Source organism: Salvelinus fontinalis, chromosome 25 (assembly GCF_029448725.1).
Source record: "Salvelinus fontinalis isolate EN_2023a chromosome 25, ASM2944872v1, whole genome shotgun sequence".
NCBI classification, from domain to species: domain Eukaryota; kingdom Metazoa; phylum Chordata; class Actinopteri; order Salmoniformes; family Salmonidae; genus Salvelinus; species Salvelinus fontinalis.
This window is the reverse complement of record NC_074689.1, coordinates 4,502,177-4,516,575: the sequence shown is the minus strand read 5'-3', so window position 1 is coordinate 4,516,575 and position 14,399 is coordinate 4,502,177. Positions and strand designations below refer to the sequence as shown.

At 44.1% G+C, this 14,399-nt stretch overlaps 1 protein-coding gene across 2 annotated transcripts; it reads right to left on the bottom strand.

The window, feature by feature from the left end:
• Positions 1-9,173: 9,173 nt before the first annotated feature.
• Positions 9,174-14,076, bottom strand: LOC129822777 (ubiquitin-like modifier-activating enzyme 5). Of its 2 annotated transcripts, XM_055881179.1 has the most exons (12): positions 13,897-14,076; positions 13,695-13,740; positions 13,434-13,523; positions 13,208-13,317; positions 12,883-12,969; positions 12,422-12,506; positions 12,111-12,215; positions 11,396-11,523; positions 11,022-11,157; positions 10,801-10,879; positions 10,599-10,705; positions 9,174-10,179 (listed from the first exon to the last, which is right to left on the bottom strand). In XM_055881179.1, exons 1-12 carry the CDS (start codon positions 14,073-14,075, stop codon positions 10,096-10,098), a joined length of 1,236 nt encoding a protein of 411 aa, XP_055737154.1. In that variant the 5' UTR covers position 14,076; the 3' UTR covers positions 9,174-10,095. The 2 variants fall into 2 exon arrangements, with proteins under 2 accessions (XP_055737154.1, XP_055737155.1); XM_055881180.1 differs by lacking the exons at positions 13,695-13,740; positions 13,897-14,076 and having other exon boundaries at positions 13,439-13,526.
• Between the last annotated feature and the right edge of the window lie 323 nt (positions 14,077-14,399).

The following is a 14,399-nucleotide window of genomic DNA, read 5'->3' as shown; positions in this document are numbered from 1 at the left end:
GTTGTACAGCAAATGAAAGATACACTGGTTCTTAATGCAACCGCTGTGTTAGATTTAAAAAAATAGCTTTAGTACGAAGCACAGCATGCAATAATCTGAGACAGAGCTCAGCCATTCTCCGCCATGTTGGAGTCCAACGAGTCCACAAAAATACGAAATAACATCATAAATATTCCCTTACCTTTGATGAACTTTCATCAGAATGCAGTGCCAGGAATCCTAGTTCGACAATAAATCGTTGTTTGGTTTTAGAATGTCCATTTCTTCTGTCGAATTAGCAACTTTGGCTAGCATAATGGTGCTCACGTGTCCATGAACGTTTGGCGCATGGAACGAAAAATTCCAAAAGTCATAATAAAAGTCGAATAAACTGGTCAAACTCAGTTGAAAATCCATCTTTATGATGTTTTTCTCATATGTATCCAGTTTTTCTCATATGTATCCAATAACGTCCCAGACGGAGCATTTCTTCGTGTCTACCTAACGCATTGCAGAAAATGATATGGTGCTCCCAGGTGCGCAGCAAAATACTGCCAATATGGCTGACCTGTCACTCCAAAAGCTCTCAATCGGTCCCACATCAGGCTAGACACCTCATTCAACGTTGTACTGCCTGTTGACATCTAGTGGAAGGCGTATGAAGTGCATACATATCCATAAATACAAGGCAATTGAATAGGAGCAGCCCTTCACAGAGACCCATTTCAGAATTTTCACTTCCTGTTTGGAAGTTTGCCTGCCAAATGAGTTCTGTTTTACTCACAGATATAATTCAAACAGTTTTAGAAACTTCAGAGTGTTTTCTATCCAATAGTAATAATAATATGCATATCATATGATCTAGAACAGAGTACGAGGCCGTTTAATTTGGGCATTATTTTTTCCCAAAGTGGAAATGGCGCCCCCTATTAAGAAGAAGTTTTAAGAAGTGCCATCTTTATTTTATTACTTATCGTTAATACCGTCTTTGGTGTACTTATTCATTCACAAGCACCTTTTTCCCACTCCTATCACTCCTTCTATATGCGGAACAGTTGGGTTGTGGTGGCCATAGACATATAACCCATAGAGGGATTTTTGGAACCTCTAAACCTGTCAATTTGACTGGTAAACTCATGAGTACACTAGCAATGGCTGCCAGTCCTGACTTGAATGGGAACTGCCATCTACAGTATGGATGATATGCCTGTCTATGGTTGGTTTGCCTTGGGCAAATTTCAAAATGCAATAGCTTGAAAAACATAGTCTGGACACTTCCCACTGGGCAAAAACTGGCTGAATCAACATTGTTTCCACGTCATTTCAACCCAAAAAGATCTACGTGATGATATTGAATCAACATGGAAAACAAATTGAAGTTAGCCTGCCCCGGAGAAGATTAGTTCTGAAGTGCACGCGAGCACTAACATAATTGCAAAAAATTGCAAAATTGGGTTTTCTAATGATCAATTAGCCTTTTAAAATGATGAACTTGGATTAGCTAACACAACTTCCCATTGGAACACAGGAGTGATGGTTGCTGATAATGGGCCTCTGTACGCCTATGTAGATATTCCATTAAAATCTGCCGTTTTCAGCTACAATAGTCATTTACAACATTAGCAATGTCTACACTGTATTTCTGATCAATTTGAGGTTATTTTAATGGCCAGAAAATGTGATTTTCTTTCAAAAACAAGGATATTTCTAGGTGACCCCCAAACCTTTGAACGGTAGTGTATATTTTCAAAGAAGCTCGGATCGTCATTATTTGGACTGTATAGGTCAATAAGCCATGTCTGTTTATTGTCCAACAACATATTCAAAATAATCCATCTACCTTGATGATCTGTTTGGACAATTTGCATATCTGGATCAAAATGACTGTTCATTAATATCATCACCCCTTTTGAATTTCTTTGCCCATGGGAGAAATTACTCTGGATTACCGACCTCTGCCTGACCTGACCCTGGGCCTGCCTGCCATCATGTACTTTGGCCCCACTCTGGATTACCGACCTCTGCCTGACCTGACCCTGGGCCTGCCTGCCGTCATGTACTTTGGCCCCACTACTCTGGATTATCAACCCCTGCCTGCCTTGACCTGTCATTTGACGGCCCCTGTTGTTACAATAAACATTGTTACTTCAACACAGTCTGCACTTTGGGCCTTATCTGAAACCTGATAGTAATATGTATCTACAGTTTGTATTTTGGGCATATGTAGTGCCTCTGTCATTTCTATGTATTGTGGCCTATGTGGTGATTGTGTGATATGAATGTGGTTCTCCAGACTGCGGCCCACCCTCCACCTGGACCCTCAGAATACCAGAGAGGTGAAGAGTGTCATCAACACAGAGTGCCTGGCAGATGACATCAAACTCACTAAATGCCAGGCGGGTGTCAAACTGATATTCCATTGTTATTACAGGAAGTTCAGTGTTTAAAAGAAGGCCAAATCACCTTGAGCAACGTACATACCCCCTCCCCCAAAAGAATGCATATTATTTTTCCCCACACCAAATACAAACATACACACACAAACAATGACTACATCTCCTCTGCCCAGACCCGCATGCTCACACCCCCCATCCCTAGTGCCTGCATTATTGATTGCCACTTTGTACCAATTTATTTTTCTCGGGCGCCCATGCTATCTCAATATTTAAATCATAAATCATTTGATATTTCCATTGTGTTAATGATGGCCGATTGATTGATTTCCAAGTTGTTATGATACGTTTTTTCAAGATGAGTGACGAGAAGAGAATCATCCAGCCCATTGAGTATATCACTACACCCCCATATGCCATGTCTTCACATAAAATCCTGGTGCGTATCCGGGAGGGAGATGAGTGGAAGACGGCGTTCAGTACTACCTCAGGGCATTATGAGTACCTCGTCATGCCGTACAGCTTGATGAATGCTCCATCAGTCTTTCAAGCCTTTGTAGACGAGATTTTCAGGGACCTGCACGGGCAGGTATAGTGGTGTATATTGATGACATTCTGATATACTCCGCTACTCGCGCTGAGCATGGGTCCCTGGTGCGCAAGGTGCTTGGTCGACTGTTGGAGCATGACCTGTATGTCAAGGCTGAGAAATGCCTGTTCTTCCAACAGTCCGTCTCCTTCCTAAGGCATCACATTTCTACGTCAGGGGTGGAGATGGAGAGTGACCGCATTTCAGCCGTGCGTAATTGGCCGACTCCCACCATGGTAAAGGAGGTGCAGCGGTTTCTAGGACCGGTAAGTTTGCAGTGGTAGGCTGAGGCGGACATGGCTTTAGGTCACCTGAGGGCTCTGTTTACCTCGGCTCCCGTGGTGGCCCATCCGGATCCCTCTTTGGCGTTCATAGTGGAGGTGGATGCGTCAGAGGCTGGGATAGGAGCCATACTCTCTCAGCCCTCGGGTACGCCCCCGAAGCTCCGCCCCTGTGCTTTCTTCTAAAGGAAGCTCAGCCCAGTGGAGTGACACTATGACGTGGGGGACCGGGAGCTGTTGGCTGTCGTCAAGGCCTTGAAGGCGTGGAGACATTAGCTTGAGTGGGCTAAACACCCTTTTCTCATCTGGACTGACCACCACAATCTGGAGTACATCTGGGCGGCGAGGAGACTGAACCCTCACCAGGCAAGGTGGGCCATGTTTTTCACTCGTTTTGTTTTCACCCTTTCTTACAGACCAGGTTCCCAGAACGTGAAGGCAGACGCACTGTCCCGGCTGTATGACACAGAGGAGCGGCCCATGGATCCCACCCCCCATACTCCCGGCCTCCTGCCTGGTGGCACCGGTAGTATGGGAGCTGGATGCGGACATTGAGCAGGCGTTGTGTGCAGAGCCCGCTCCTCTCCAGTGTCCCGCTGTGCGGGTTTATGTTTCCTCCTGCTCGGTGTGGGCCCAGTGTAAGGCTCCTGGGCACCTGCCCAGAGGTAAGCTACACTCCTTACCCGTTCCACAACGGCCATGGTCGCACCTGCCGATCGATTTCCTGACCGATCTCCCCCCATCACAGGAAAACACCACGATCCTGGTTGTTGTGGATCGTTTCTCTAAGTCCTGCCGTCTCCTTCCTCTGCCCGGTCTCCCTACGGCCCTACAGACTGAGGAGGCCTTGTTTACGCACGTCTTCCCGCACTACGGGGTGCCTGAGGATATAGTGTCTGATCGGGGTCCCCAGTTTACGTTGAGGGTCTGGAGGGTGTTCATGGAATGTTTGGGGGTCTCGATCAGCCTAACCTCGGGTTTCCACCCCGAGAGTAACGGGCAGGTGGAGAGAGTTAACCAGGATGTGGGTAGGTTTCTGAGGTCTTACTGCCAGGACCGGCCGGGGGAGTGGGTAGCATTCGTGCCCTGGGCAGAGATGGCCCAGAACTCGCTCCGCCACTCCTCCACTAACCTCTCCTAACCTTTAATTTTCCATTTGTTTTGTCTTGTTTTCCCACACACCTGGTTTACATTTCCCTCATTACTTGTGTATTTAACCCTCTGTTCCCCCCCATGTCTGTGTGTGAAATTGTTTGTTGTAAGAGCTTGTGCACATTTTGACAGGTGCGCGACGGGTTTTGTACCCATATTTTGTACTTCTGGATGCCGTTGGTTTTGATAATAAACTGCTCCGGTTACAACCCAGTTCTGCTCTCCTGCGTCTGACTTCCCTGCCACCAGTTACGCACCCCTTATAGAACTGGTTTAAAACCATCACAAAACCTTTGAACAGGCTATATTGCAGCAATTACCAAGAAAAGTTCGTGCCTACCGTATACCCAATAAATGACACCAATAGGCTGATGATATTTATTTTACAACAGGCCCACTTATAACCTATCTTAAACTAAATACAGAGCACACAATTAGAAAGACAGATAAAACCTAATTTAGCCAATGAAGACGTCAGAATGAACAAAACACATTTTGCATATTTTAAGAACTGGTTTAGATTAATAAATAGGTCTATAATAACAACAATGATATACAATAATAATAATGATAAAACAAATATTTATAAATGCAATAAATCCATTAAGTTCCAGAAATTAGGTTCTAAAATTGCATCCTACCTTGAATAGCGAGTTGCACAGTAGCCTGCATTTGGCCTTGCCAATATTCTTCTCATCTTTGTCCAGTACAATATTAAAACTTGTCCATATGGAGGACATTTCCCTTGTAGCAGGGCTCCAGACAAACATTTTCCCCAGGTGGCACTGGTGCCACTAAGCTTTTCAGTTGGTGGCACCAGCCCATGATTAGGTCGCCCTGATTTCATTCACAGTGCTTTATTAAAAGGTGTAATAGACTACAGACATGGTATTGAAGAAATACGTTGTTTCATCATTTCATGTTGTGATTAAAAATATTTTTATGTGCAAAATGTGCACCGTAATCCAGTGATTGTCATGCATTTTGGGTAGATAATTATGCTAAGTTGTTTTATTTTACGGTTAAAGTAGGGCTCCTGAATTTTCCGATTTTTGTTGTTCAAATGGAGATGAACTTGCCTACCTCTTTATGTGCACTAATATCATAGGCACATTTATTTGGGGCTAATTCACCACATGTGCAAGTGAACACTCAAAACACATTAGCTTGATCACTAACTCTAAAGATAATACGCACTCATAGTAGCCATGTATTAATCTAATAGTACATTTAACATATTTTTTTATTATTTATTAGGCCTACAGTATGCACTCAAAGCCATATTAAATATCTTGTTTGTAAAATAGTTGCTATTGAGCTCAAAATGGGGTTTGAACAATAAAAAGTATAACTACAGAAAGCTCTCTCCATGTATCTAACAGGACAGCTGTGTTTTCCAGGCAATTAGATATTCAAATGTTATACAATCAGAACACTTTTCTTGCCCCAGGAGCATTTTTTCCCCCGGGAAAGGAGAGCGAGAGTGGCTCACTTGACACAGCAGCAGGCCCCAGCGAAACAGGTACAGGGGCTGGCAGGCAGACATGTTCGCAATCAACAGTAGCCTAGGCCAAGGCTCCTCTCTCGTTTTCTACTTCTCATCAGCAGCAGGGTAGCACCGGACAATTTGGCCATCTACACATTTTATTTATCGGCTTTTCATTTATTTTTGGGGCCAAAATCGGACAATTACTGGCTAATAGAAACCCTGGTGCGTGGGTGGATGGGTTTCAAGTGAAGTTGTCATCTCTGCATGCTGTATTATAAGAAATAATGCTTTGTGATTGACGAGTCATCTGTTAACAGGTATGAGCAAGCCGAAAAAACTGAGTAGAGGTCTGTGAGGATTCGCCAAAAGACTGCCCGCCAGAAAGGCCATATGGTGAGGACACATGAGAGCACAGTGCCACTCTCTTTCTGCAGTATGGCTTTTGTGTGTGTGTGGGTGGGTGGGTGGGTGTGTTGGTGGGTGGGTAATGTGTATGGAAAATTCCATGAACCTCTTAAAGATCGGAACATTTTTTCCCCTAAAAGACATACCCAAATCTAACTGCCTGTAGCTCAGGACCTAAAGCAAAAATATGCATATTCTTGATACAATTTGAAAGGTAACACTTTGAAGTTTGTGGTAATGATGAAAAAATAAATAGTTTATTTTTATTGTTTTTTAGTTTGTATTCTTTTACCAGATCGAATGTGTTATATTCTCCTACATTAATTTTACATCTTTAAAATGCAAGAGAAAGGCCACACATTAACATAGGATACTAGGTATAGTTTAGATTTTGTCCACAATATTGCAGCAATGTCTATGCAACGTTTCAGACTTATCCAGGAAAGAATAACCTCACTACACAATATTTTGCATCAAGTCTGCCCGGAGTTTGCCCAAATGTGCCGAATTGGTCAATTTATACATTTTCAAGTACATAATTATAGAGAACATACAAAAATGCAATAGTAATAAAGCATGGAATGGAATGTCATACATGATGGATCATTAGCTTCCCTACAGAAAATACACTAACTTTCACACATCTAGATGGCCAGGGGATGGGGTGTGGAGCCAGAGGCAGCAGTGCATCAAACTGTAGAAGCCAGTTCCTACATTTGAATATAGAAAATGATTTTATCAAACAAAAAGATGTTACATTTTATCTCTGGGACCCTCAGGATGACAAATCAGAGCAAGATTACTGAATGTGAGTACATTATATACCTTCAGAGGGGATTGTATCAAACCAGTTGCCGTGAAAAAGTGTTTTGTTGTTGTGCACAATCCTCAAACAATAGCATGTTATTTTTTCCTGTAATAGCTACTGTAAATTAAACAGTGCAGTTAGATTAAAAGGAATTTAAGCTTTCTGCGCATATAAGATATAAGATGTCCCGGAAAGTTGGCTCTTCAGCAAGATGGCGCCGACAGAGATGGTCATCTCGCTTCGAGTCCTTAGGAAACTATGCAGTATTTAGTTTTTTTAATGTATAATTTCTTTCATTGTTAGCCCAGAAAATGTTAAGTGTTATTACATAGAGCCGGGAAGAACAATTGGATATAAGAGCAACGTCAACTTACCAACATTATGACCAGGATTACAACTTTCCCAAAGCGGATCCGTTGTTCGGACCACCACCCAGGACATTGGATCTATTCCAAGAGGCCGTCCCAAAATAACGTTGCCGCAGAAGAGGTAGACGGAGCGGCCTCCTGGTCAGACTTCAAAGGCGTGTACACCACCCACTGCTTCCGAGTATATTACTCGCCAATGTCCAGTCAACAAGGTGGGTGAAATTGGGTTGCCTTCCAGAGAGACATCAGAGATTGTAACATTCTCTGTTTCATGGAAACATGGCTCTCTCGAGATATGTTTTCAGAGTCGGTACAGCCACCGGGTTTCTTCATGCGTCGCGCCGACAGAAATAAACATCTCTCTGGGAGGAAGAAGGGCGGGGGTGTATGCTTCATGATTAACAACTCATGGTGTAATCCTTTTGTTCACCTGACCTAGAATTCCTTACAATCAAATGCTGACCATATTATCTCCCAAGAGAATTCTCGTTGGTTTATTTCACAGCTGTGTATGTCCCACCTCAAGCAGATACCATGACAGCCCTCAAGGAACTGCACTGGACTCTATGTAAACTGGAAACCATATATCCTGAGGCTGCATTTATTGTAACTGGGGATTTTAACAAAGCAAATTTCAGAACAAGGCTACCTAAATTCCATCAGCATATTGATTGCAGCACTCACGTGGGCAATACACTGGACCACTGCTATAACTTCAGCGATGCATACAAGGCCTTCCCCCGCCCTCCCTTCGGCAAATCCGACCACGACTTAATTTTCTCCTACCGTCCTATAGGCAGAAACTCAAACAGGATGTACCCGTGACTAGATCCTTTCAACGCTGGTCTGACCAATCGGAATCCACATTTCAAGCTTGTTTTGATCACGCGGACTGGGAAATGTTCCAGGCAGCCTTAGAGAATAACATTGATTTACATGCTGACTCGGTGAGGGAGTTTATAAGGAAGTATATTGAAGATGTTGTACCCACTGTGACTATTAAAACCTACCCTAACCAGAAACCGTGGAAAGAGGGCGGCATTCCCTATAAAACTGAAAGCGCGAACCACCGCATTTAACCATGGAAAGATGACTGGGAATATGGCAGAATATAAACAGTGTAGTTATTCCCTCCACAAGGCAATCAAACAAGCTAAATCTCGGTACAGGGACAAAGTGGAGTCACAATTCAACGGCTCAGACACAAGACGTATGTGGCAGGGTCTACAGGGATTTTACGGACTACAAAAAGAAAACCGGCCACTTCACGAACACCGGTGTCTTGCTTCAGGACAAACTAAACACCTTCTTTGGCCACTTTGAGGATAATACAGTGCCACCGACCCGGCCCGCTACTACAGACTGTGGGCCCCCCTCTCCTTCTCCATGGCCAACGTGAGCAAGACATTTAAGCGTGTTGACCTTCACAAGGCTGCTGACCCAGACGGCATCCCTAGCCGCATCCTCAGAGCATGTGCAGACCAGTTGGCTAGTGTATTTACGGACATATTCAATCGCTCCCTATCCCAGTCTGCTGTCCCCACATGCTTCAGGATGGCCACCATTGTTCCTGTACCCAAGAAGGCAAAAATAAGAAGGCAAAAAAAGGCACTTAAATATTTTGTCTTGCCCATTCACCCTCTGAATGGCACACAAACAATCATTGTGTAAGACATTTAAGAAAAAAGGGAGTACCATAAACTATAATCAACTGGCTAATAAATACTTTATTGAAACAAAGTGCGGAAACAGAGAGTTAGTCGGTACAGTTTCAGCAGAGAAAGTTTCAGTTACATCTGTATCAGTTTAAACAGCTGAGAGTAGCACTGGTCCATAGCGCCACGTGTAGCAGAGGCCACTCGTCGTTGTCGTAACACTACGGACCAGAGATAGACATGGGACAGATACATTTAAGGCAGGATTGTCATGCAGAGAAAACATTAGGCCTCATTCGCCATCATTCAAAATGTTTTAGAAGAAAGGATGTAATGCATTAACAATTTCATTCATTAGCATTCCATACAGTAGTAATAGTTGGTCCGAGCCTGTATCCATAACAGCACTTACTTATTCAACTCTGAGTGTTCCAACAGTATTTCCTCTCAGGTCAACAAGCATAATGAATTATATAACTAACATCTGTATGTACCTGGTCCATTACATCAAGAAAAAGTTGATTTAAGATAATTACATACCCTATGCTGCCCCTAAATTGTAGTTCATCATCCAGTTTGTGCTCTCCAATGCTGACATTCTAATTGAATTTCAACAGTTATATGCTTCCATATTGAACAGGCTTACACTAGTAAATTTCTACCCTTGGGGAATATGAAGATCATAAACAGCAGCACTTGAGCTCATTAACCATGCATTGCATTCCCTTTCATGTCAAAGGAGCAGAAGTACATGCATTAAGTCATATTGATACTGTAGTACGTATAGTGGGTAAGAAAAACCGTGCTTGATTTAAGAACGTGGAGATGCAAAGCTCCATTGCAGGGGGTATACTGTATGGTGTCGATGCTCCGTTATTAGAAAAGGGTGGTAGCTTCACTGCAATGTTGCGGAGATAAGCGATGCACGACGACGATGGATGGTTGTCTGACAGTTGAGGGGTCTCCCTGGTCCCGGTTACATCGTTCTCATCTTGGCCATCAGCTCTTCTAGACTCTGTTCCGTTTCCTCCACCGTCTCCCCTCCTGACGCCCCGGTCTCCTGGAAAAGGAGGACAGAAGTCATTATTATTTCACACTTGCTTGAGATGCCTCCTTGAGGTGTACCGGTTACTTCCACTGGCCCAGAAATAGTGACTGGTGACTTAGCTTGTTTGTACTTGTACCATACAGAGTAGCTTATATAACAAACTTTGCCTACTTGCCTCATCACAGGAGGCTCATAATAATGGCCCGAAACAGAAAACATACATTGGCATCAAACACATGGAAATCATGTGTTTGATACCATTCCACCTAATCCGCTCCAGCCATTACCGCGAGCCAGTTCTCCCCAATTAAAGGTACCACCAATCTCCTGTGGTAGGCGTCATGACCCTCAAGGGGCTATGCATTGTCGGCGTTCGTCAAAAAAACTAAAAGAACATCGTAGTATTCTTATGAGGCTTGTATGGTACTGACCTTCTCAGGGATGGTGTAGGCCACAGTGATGCCTTCTGGGAGGTCGGGGGTGGGGCCTGAAGCCGCATGGAGTTCCTCTTCGGTCTGCTCCGACACCAGCTCAATACCTGACAGAGCAACATAGGTCAGTACTGGCACCTAGACAGGATCACCTACTTTGGACAATACATTGAGGCAATATCAACGCTCTCGCTACACTCACCCCAGTCGTTCTCCTCGTGAACCACTTCCTCCTCCACCACCTCCTCCACAACCTTTTTGGGTCGCTCGGCCTCTTTCTTCTGTGGACCAGAAAAACACGCACACCACCGAATTACAACTGTACCCGGTCCTGTACACACCCCCAGGTCATGATGGGTGAAGTAGAGAGACAGAAAGAGACAGAGAAAGAAAAAGGAGGAGAGGGCCTCCTTGGTCAATCACCTTGTAGTCGTCCTGCTGTTTCCTGCAGTAGCGGTCATCGCACGTGGGGTTGGCCTTCATGGCCATAGTGGGGAAGAAGTCCTGCATGGCGTTGTAGCCCAGGTAATGGCTGACTGTGCCAAACTTCAACAGGTACCTGAGGACCATGAACCACTGTTAGGATATCTTCATAGGAAACCCTGTTATGGGTCTTTGTGTTGGGCTATGACCAGGGTCGTATTCATTAGGCCACACCGTCGCAAAATGCTTCAACAGAAAACAAAGTGTTGCTTATTGGACAAGTTCCGATAGTGTTTGAGTCTGTTTTCTTCCATGTGGCGCCTAATGAATATGACCCAGGTCCCATTTACAAACGAATGTAACCCAGATCTTACTTGAGGACGTTTTGGACCAGGATCCCTGCCACCACACCCATGGTGGTGGGTAGGCTGGCAGCACACACCCCCTCCCTCTTCAGGGTCTTCTCATCAATGTTGGCCGCCACCACCAGAGGAGGAGCACACTGTCACAGGGACAATCAAAGCTTGTGTTTGCAACGTGCCATCCGTTCCTATTAAAGGGATTCTCCGGTACTTTTGTATACTTCCGGTAGTTCTGAAAGTAGTGCCGACGAGCCAAAAGTGGTCCCCGAAAATTGAGTACTGCATCACATATGTGCAGATATGTGCACCACGTCATCGCTCTCGCTCTGCTGGCTGTGATACTTGCTAGCTGTCACTCAAATGGCGAAGGGGCTGAATCTCATTGGCTGGAACTCGAATTGGGGGGGGAATTGGAGGGAGAAATGGTAAAGCTTCGAAAAAACAGTCGCTTTCAAACTGGTGGCTAATTGAGGTAAAACATGAACTAGACATTGACACATCCAGCCCAAAGCAGAAGGTTTAAAAAAATACTTAGTAGTCACCAAAGTACCAGAGCATGTCTTTAAGTCGAAAAATGATATTGCAAATGGTACCCTATTTCCTATATAGTGCACTACTTTTGACAAGAGCCATATTGGCCCTGGTCAAAATAATTGTTTTGCCCTGGACAAAAATAGGGAATAGGGTACCATTTTGGGACACATCCTAAGTGTGTGCTGTGACGTACTGCGAAGCAGGCCGTCTCCCCCGGGATGATGAGCTGGATGTGTCCGGACACGGCGTTCTCACTCACACCTGACTCCATCCAGATCTGACCCAGCTCGTTACACGCCTGGGAACGAGAAAATGACCCACGTACATCATCTGATCTTCACCAACTCAATACTGTATGTTTTATTGTCAGGGAATGAGGGATATATATATATATATATATATATATATATATATATATATATATATATATATATATATATATATATATATATATATATATATATATATATATATATATATATATATATATATATTAGTACTGACTGCGTTGATCGCCATCCGGGCCTCAAAGTTGTCCACACAACTCAGAATCAGGTCTACGGCCTTTCCTTCCTGAAGCGCCCCATAACTGAGACAGAACAGAGTACTTAGAAAACAGAACGACCATGTAGCGATCACGTGGACATCTCAGAAGTTATTTGTGTTATGGTAGATCACGAAAGTTGAACAAAAACAACCCCCGCTTTCTAGATGTATTGATGCGATGTGTGTGCGTTGACTTCATGAGTTGTCCTCACCGCGTAAAGTAAATCCTCCAACGTCACACCGTGAGGCAATGCCTTTTTCTGAATCAACTTGACAGTCAGAGAAGTGAGAGGCAACGCTGTCATGCTGTGTGGGACAGCACAGTGGAGCGATTCGATATGGAAAACGCTCTGCAGGAAATGACCGCATAAGCAGTAGTATACGGCACTTATGAGACCGGAGAGGACACGAGTTCTCACCTTATGCGATCCATGAAATGTGAAAAATGGTCCATGGTGGTGATGTTGTAGTTGTGGGTCTCAAACTGCACGTCTGGGTTGATATTCCTGTCGACAGAACGTGAAAAACATGTACGCAGCCTTACCGTGACATTACACCATTTATCAGACCAGTGGCACGTTTAGCAGGACACAATGTTGTGGAATGTTCAGGTAGAAACATATGACGTAGGACCAACATCTCTGACATGTAGAATGTGGAAGTATGTCGACGACATTTTTAAAAAAATCTGGCAACGTTCCACAATGTTCGCCTACTTGAACGTGGCCCCTCGGGTCACTGTACCTGAGTGTGTGTTCAGCTGCCTCTACTTTGCTGAGGCCAGCCTGGTGAGGCTGGAAGAACAGCCTGTTCATATTGGCCAGCTCCACTTTGTCGTAGTCAAACAGAATGAGCTGTACAAAGAGATGACAACAAGGCAGAATGACACAATGCACGTTGAGGGAAAACACGAGGTTGAAACGAATGATAGGAAGATATGTTGATTTAGTAATGTGAAGTTTTGTATTACCTTACCAATGCCACATCTTGTGAGCATTTCTGCAGTCACACTTCCAACTCCTCCAACACCCACCACGGCTACAGTGAACGTCCGGATTTTCTGTTGAACAGTAGAACATAAATAAATGCATGCCATTTTGTCATATTAGATCTGTGTAGGGTTTTAGATCCTCCTACTACAGGGATTTCTAGAAAGCCTCAGAATATTAGGGAAATTGTGCAACCTTAGATGTGTACCCGATTAATATTATTACATACAATTGTATCTTACCTCGTAATCTTCAACAATGCCCATTCGCTTCAAAGCCATCAGACGACTGCAAGGTAAGAACATGAGGTAAGCAGTTTACACCATATGCCGGTATGTGGCCCTTATTTCTGGGGTGTCAACCATATCATGTACTCTCTCTCTTATGTATTCATGAGCACAAATGACTCGATTCGCGGCAGTTAGATTTCGACAGCCACCATACCTGTAAGGGTTTGAGTCCACTACTTCTGCACTCATTTTGTCGATCCTTGGTCTGTGATGAGGCTGGTTGTTGTCGGCAGGTTCCTCGGCACACATCGCCGTACATCGCTTTTGCTTACACTTGATCAACTCGTTCTCAAGCTCCCTCACTCGCAGCTTCAGTTCTTCGATCGAGGTCATGTTTATTGAAGGAATAAGCCACCCTACTCCGTTGTTCAAGTGTGAAATGCCTAGATTGAAAAGCCTCGACAATTACATAAAGATTACAAGCGATGGGCTAGTACACGTCTACACAGCTCGAATCAGCTGGCAATCCGAGTTTCTGTAAATACAGTCCGGGCAGAAACAAGCTGCGTTGAGTAAAAAAAAGTGTCCTATAAATACATGATCTCTACGGCATCTAAAAAATTCGACCATCGGCCAGTGCGTGCCATCAGCAAATCGGTGCATTTACCGATCTGTGAAAAGTCACTCTTTGTAGCGACGTTTTACAGAAAACTTCTG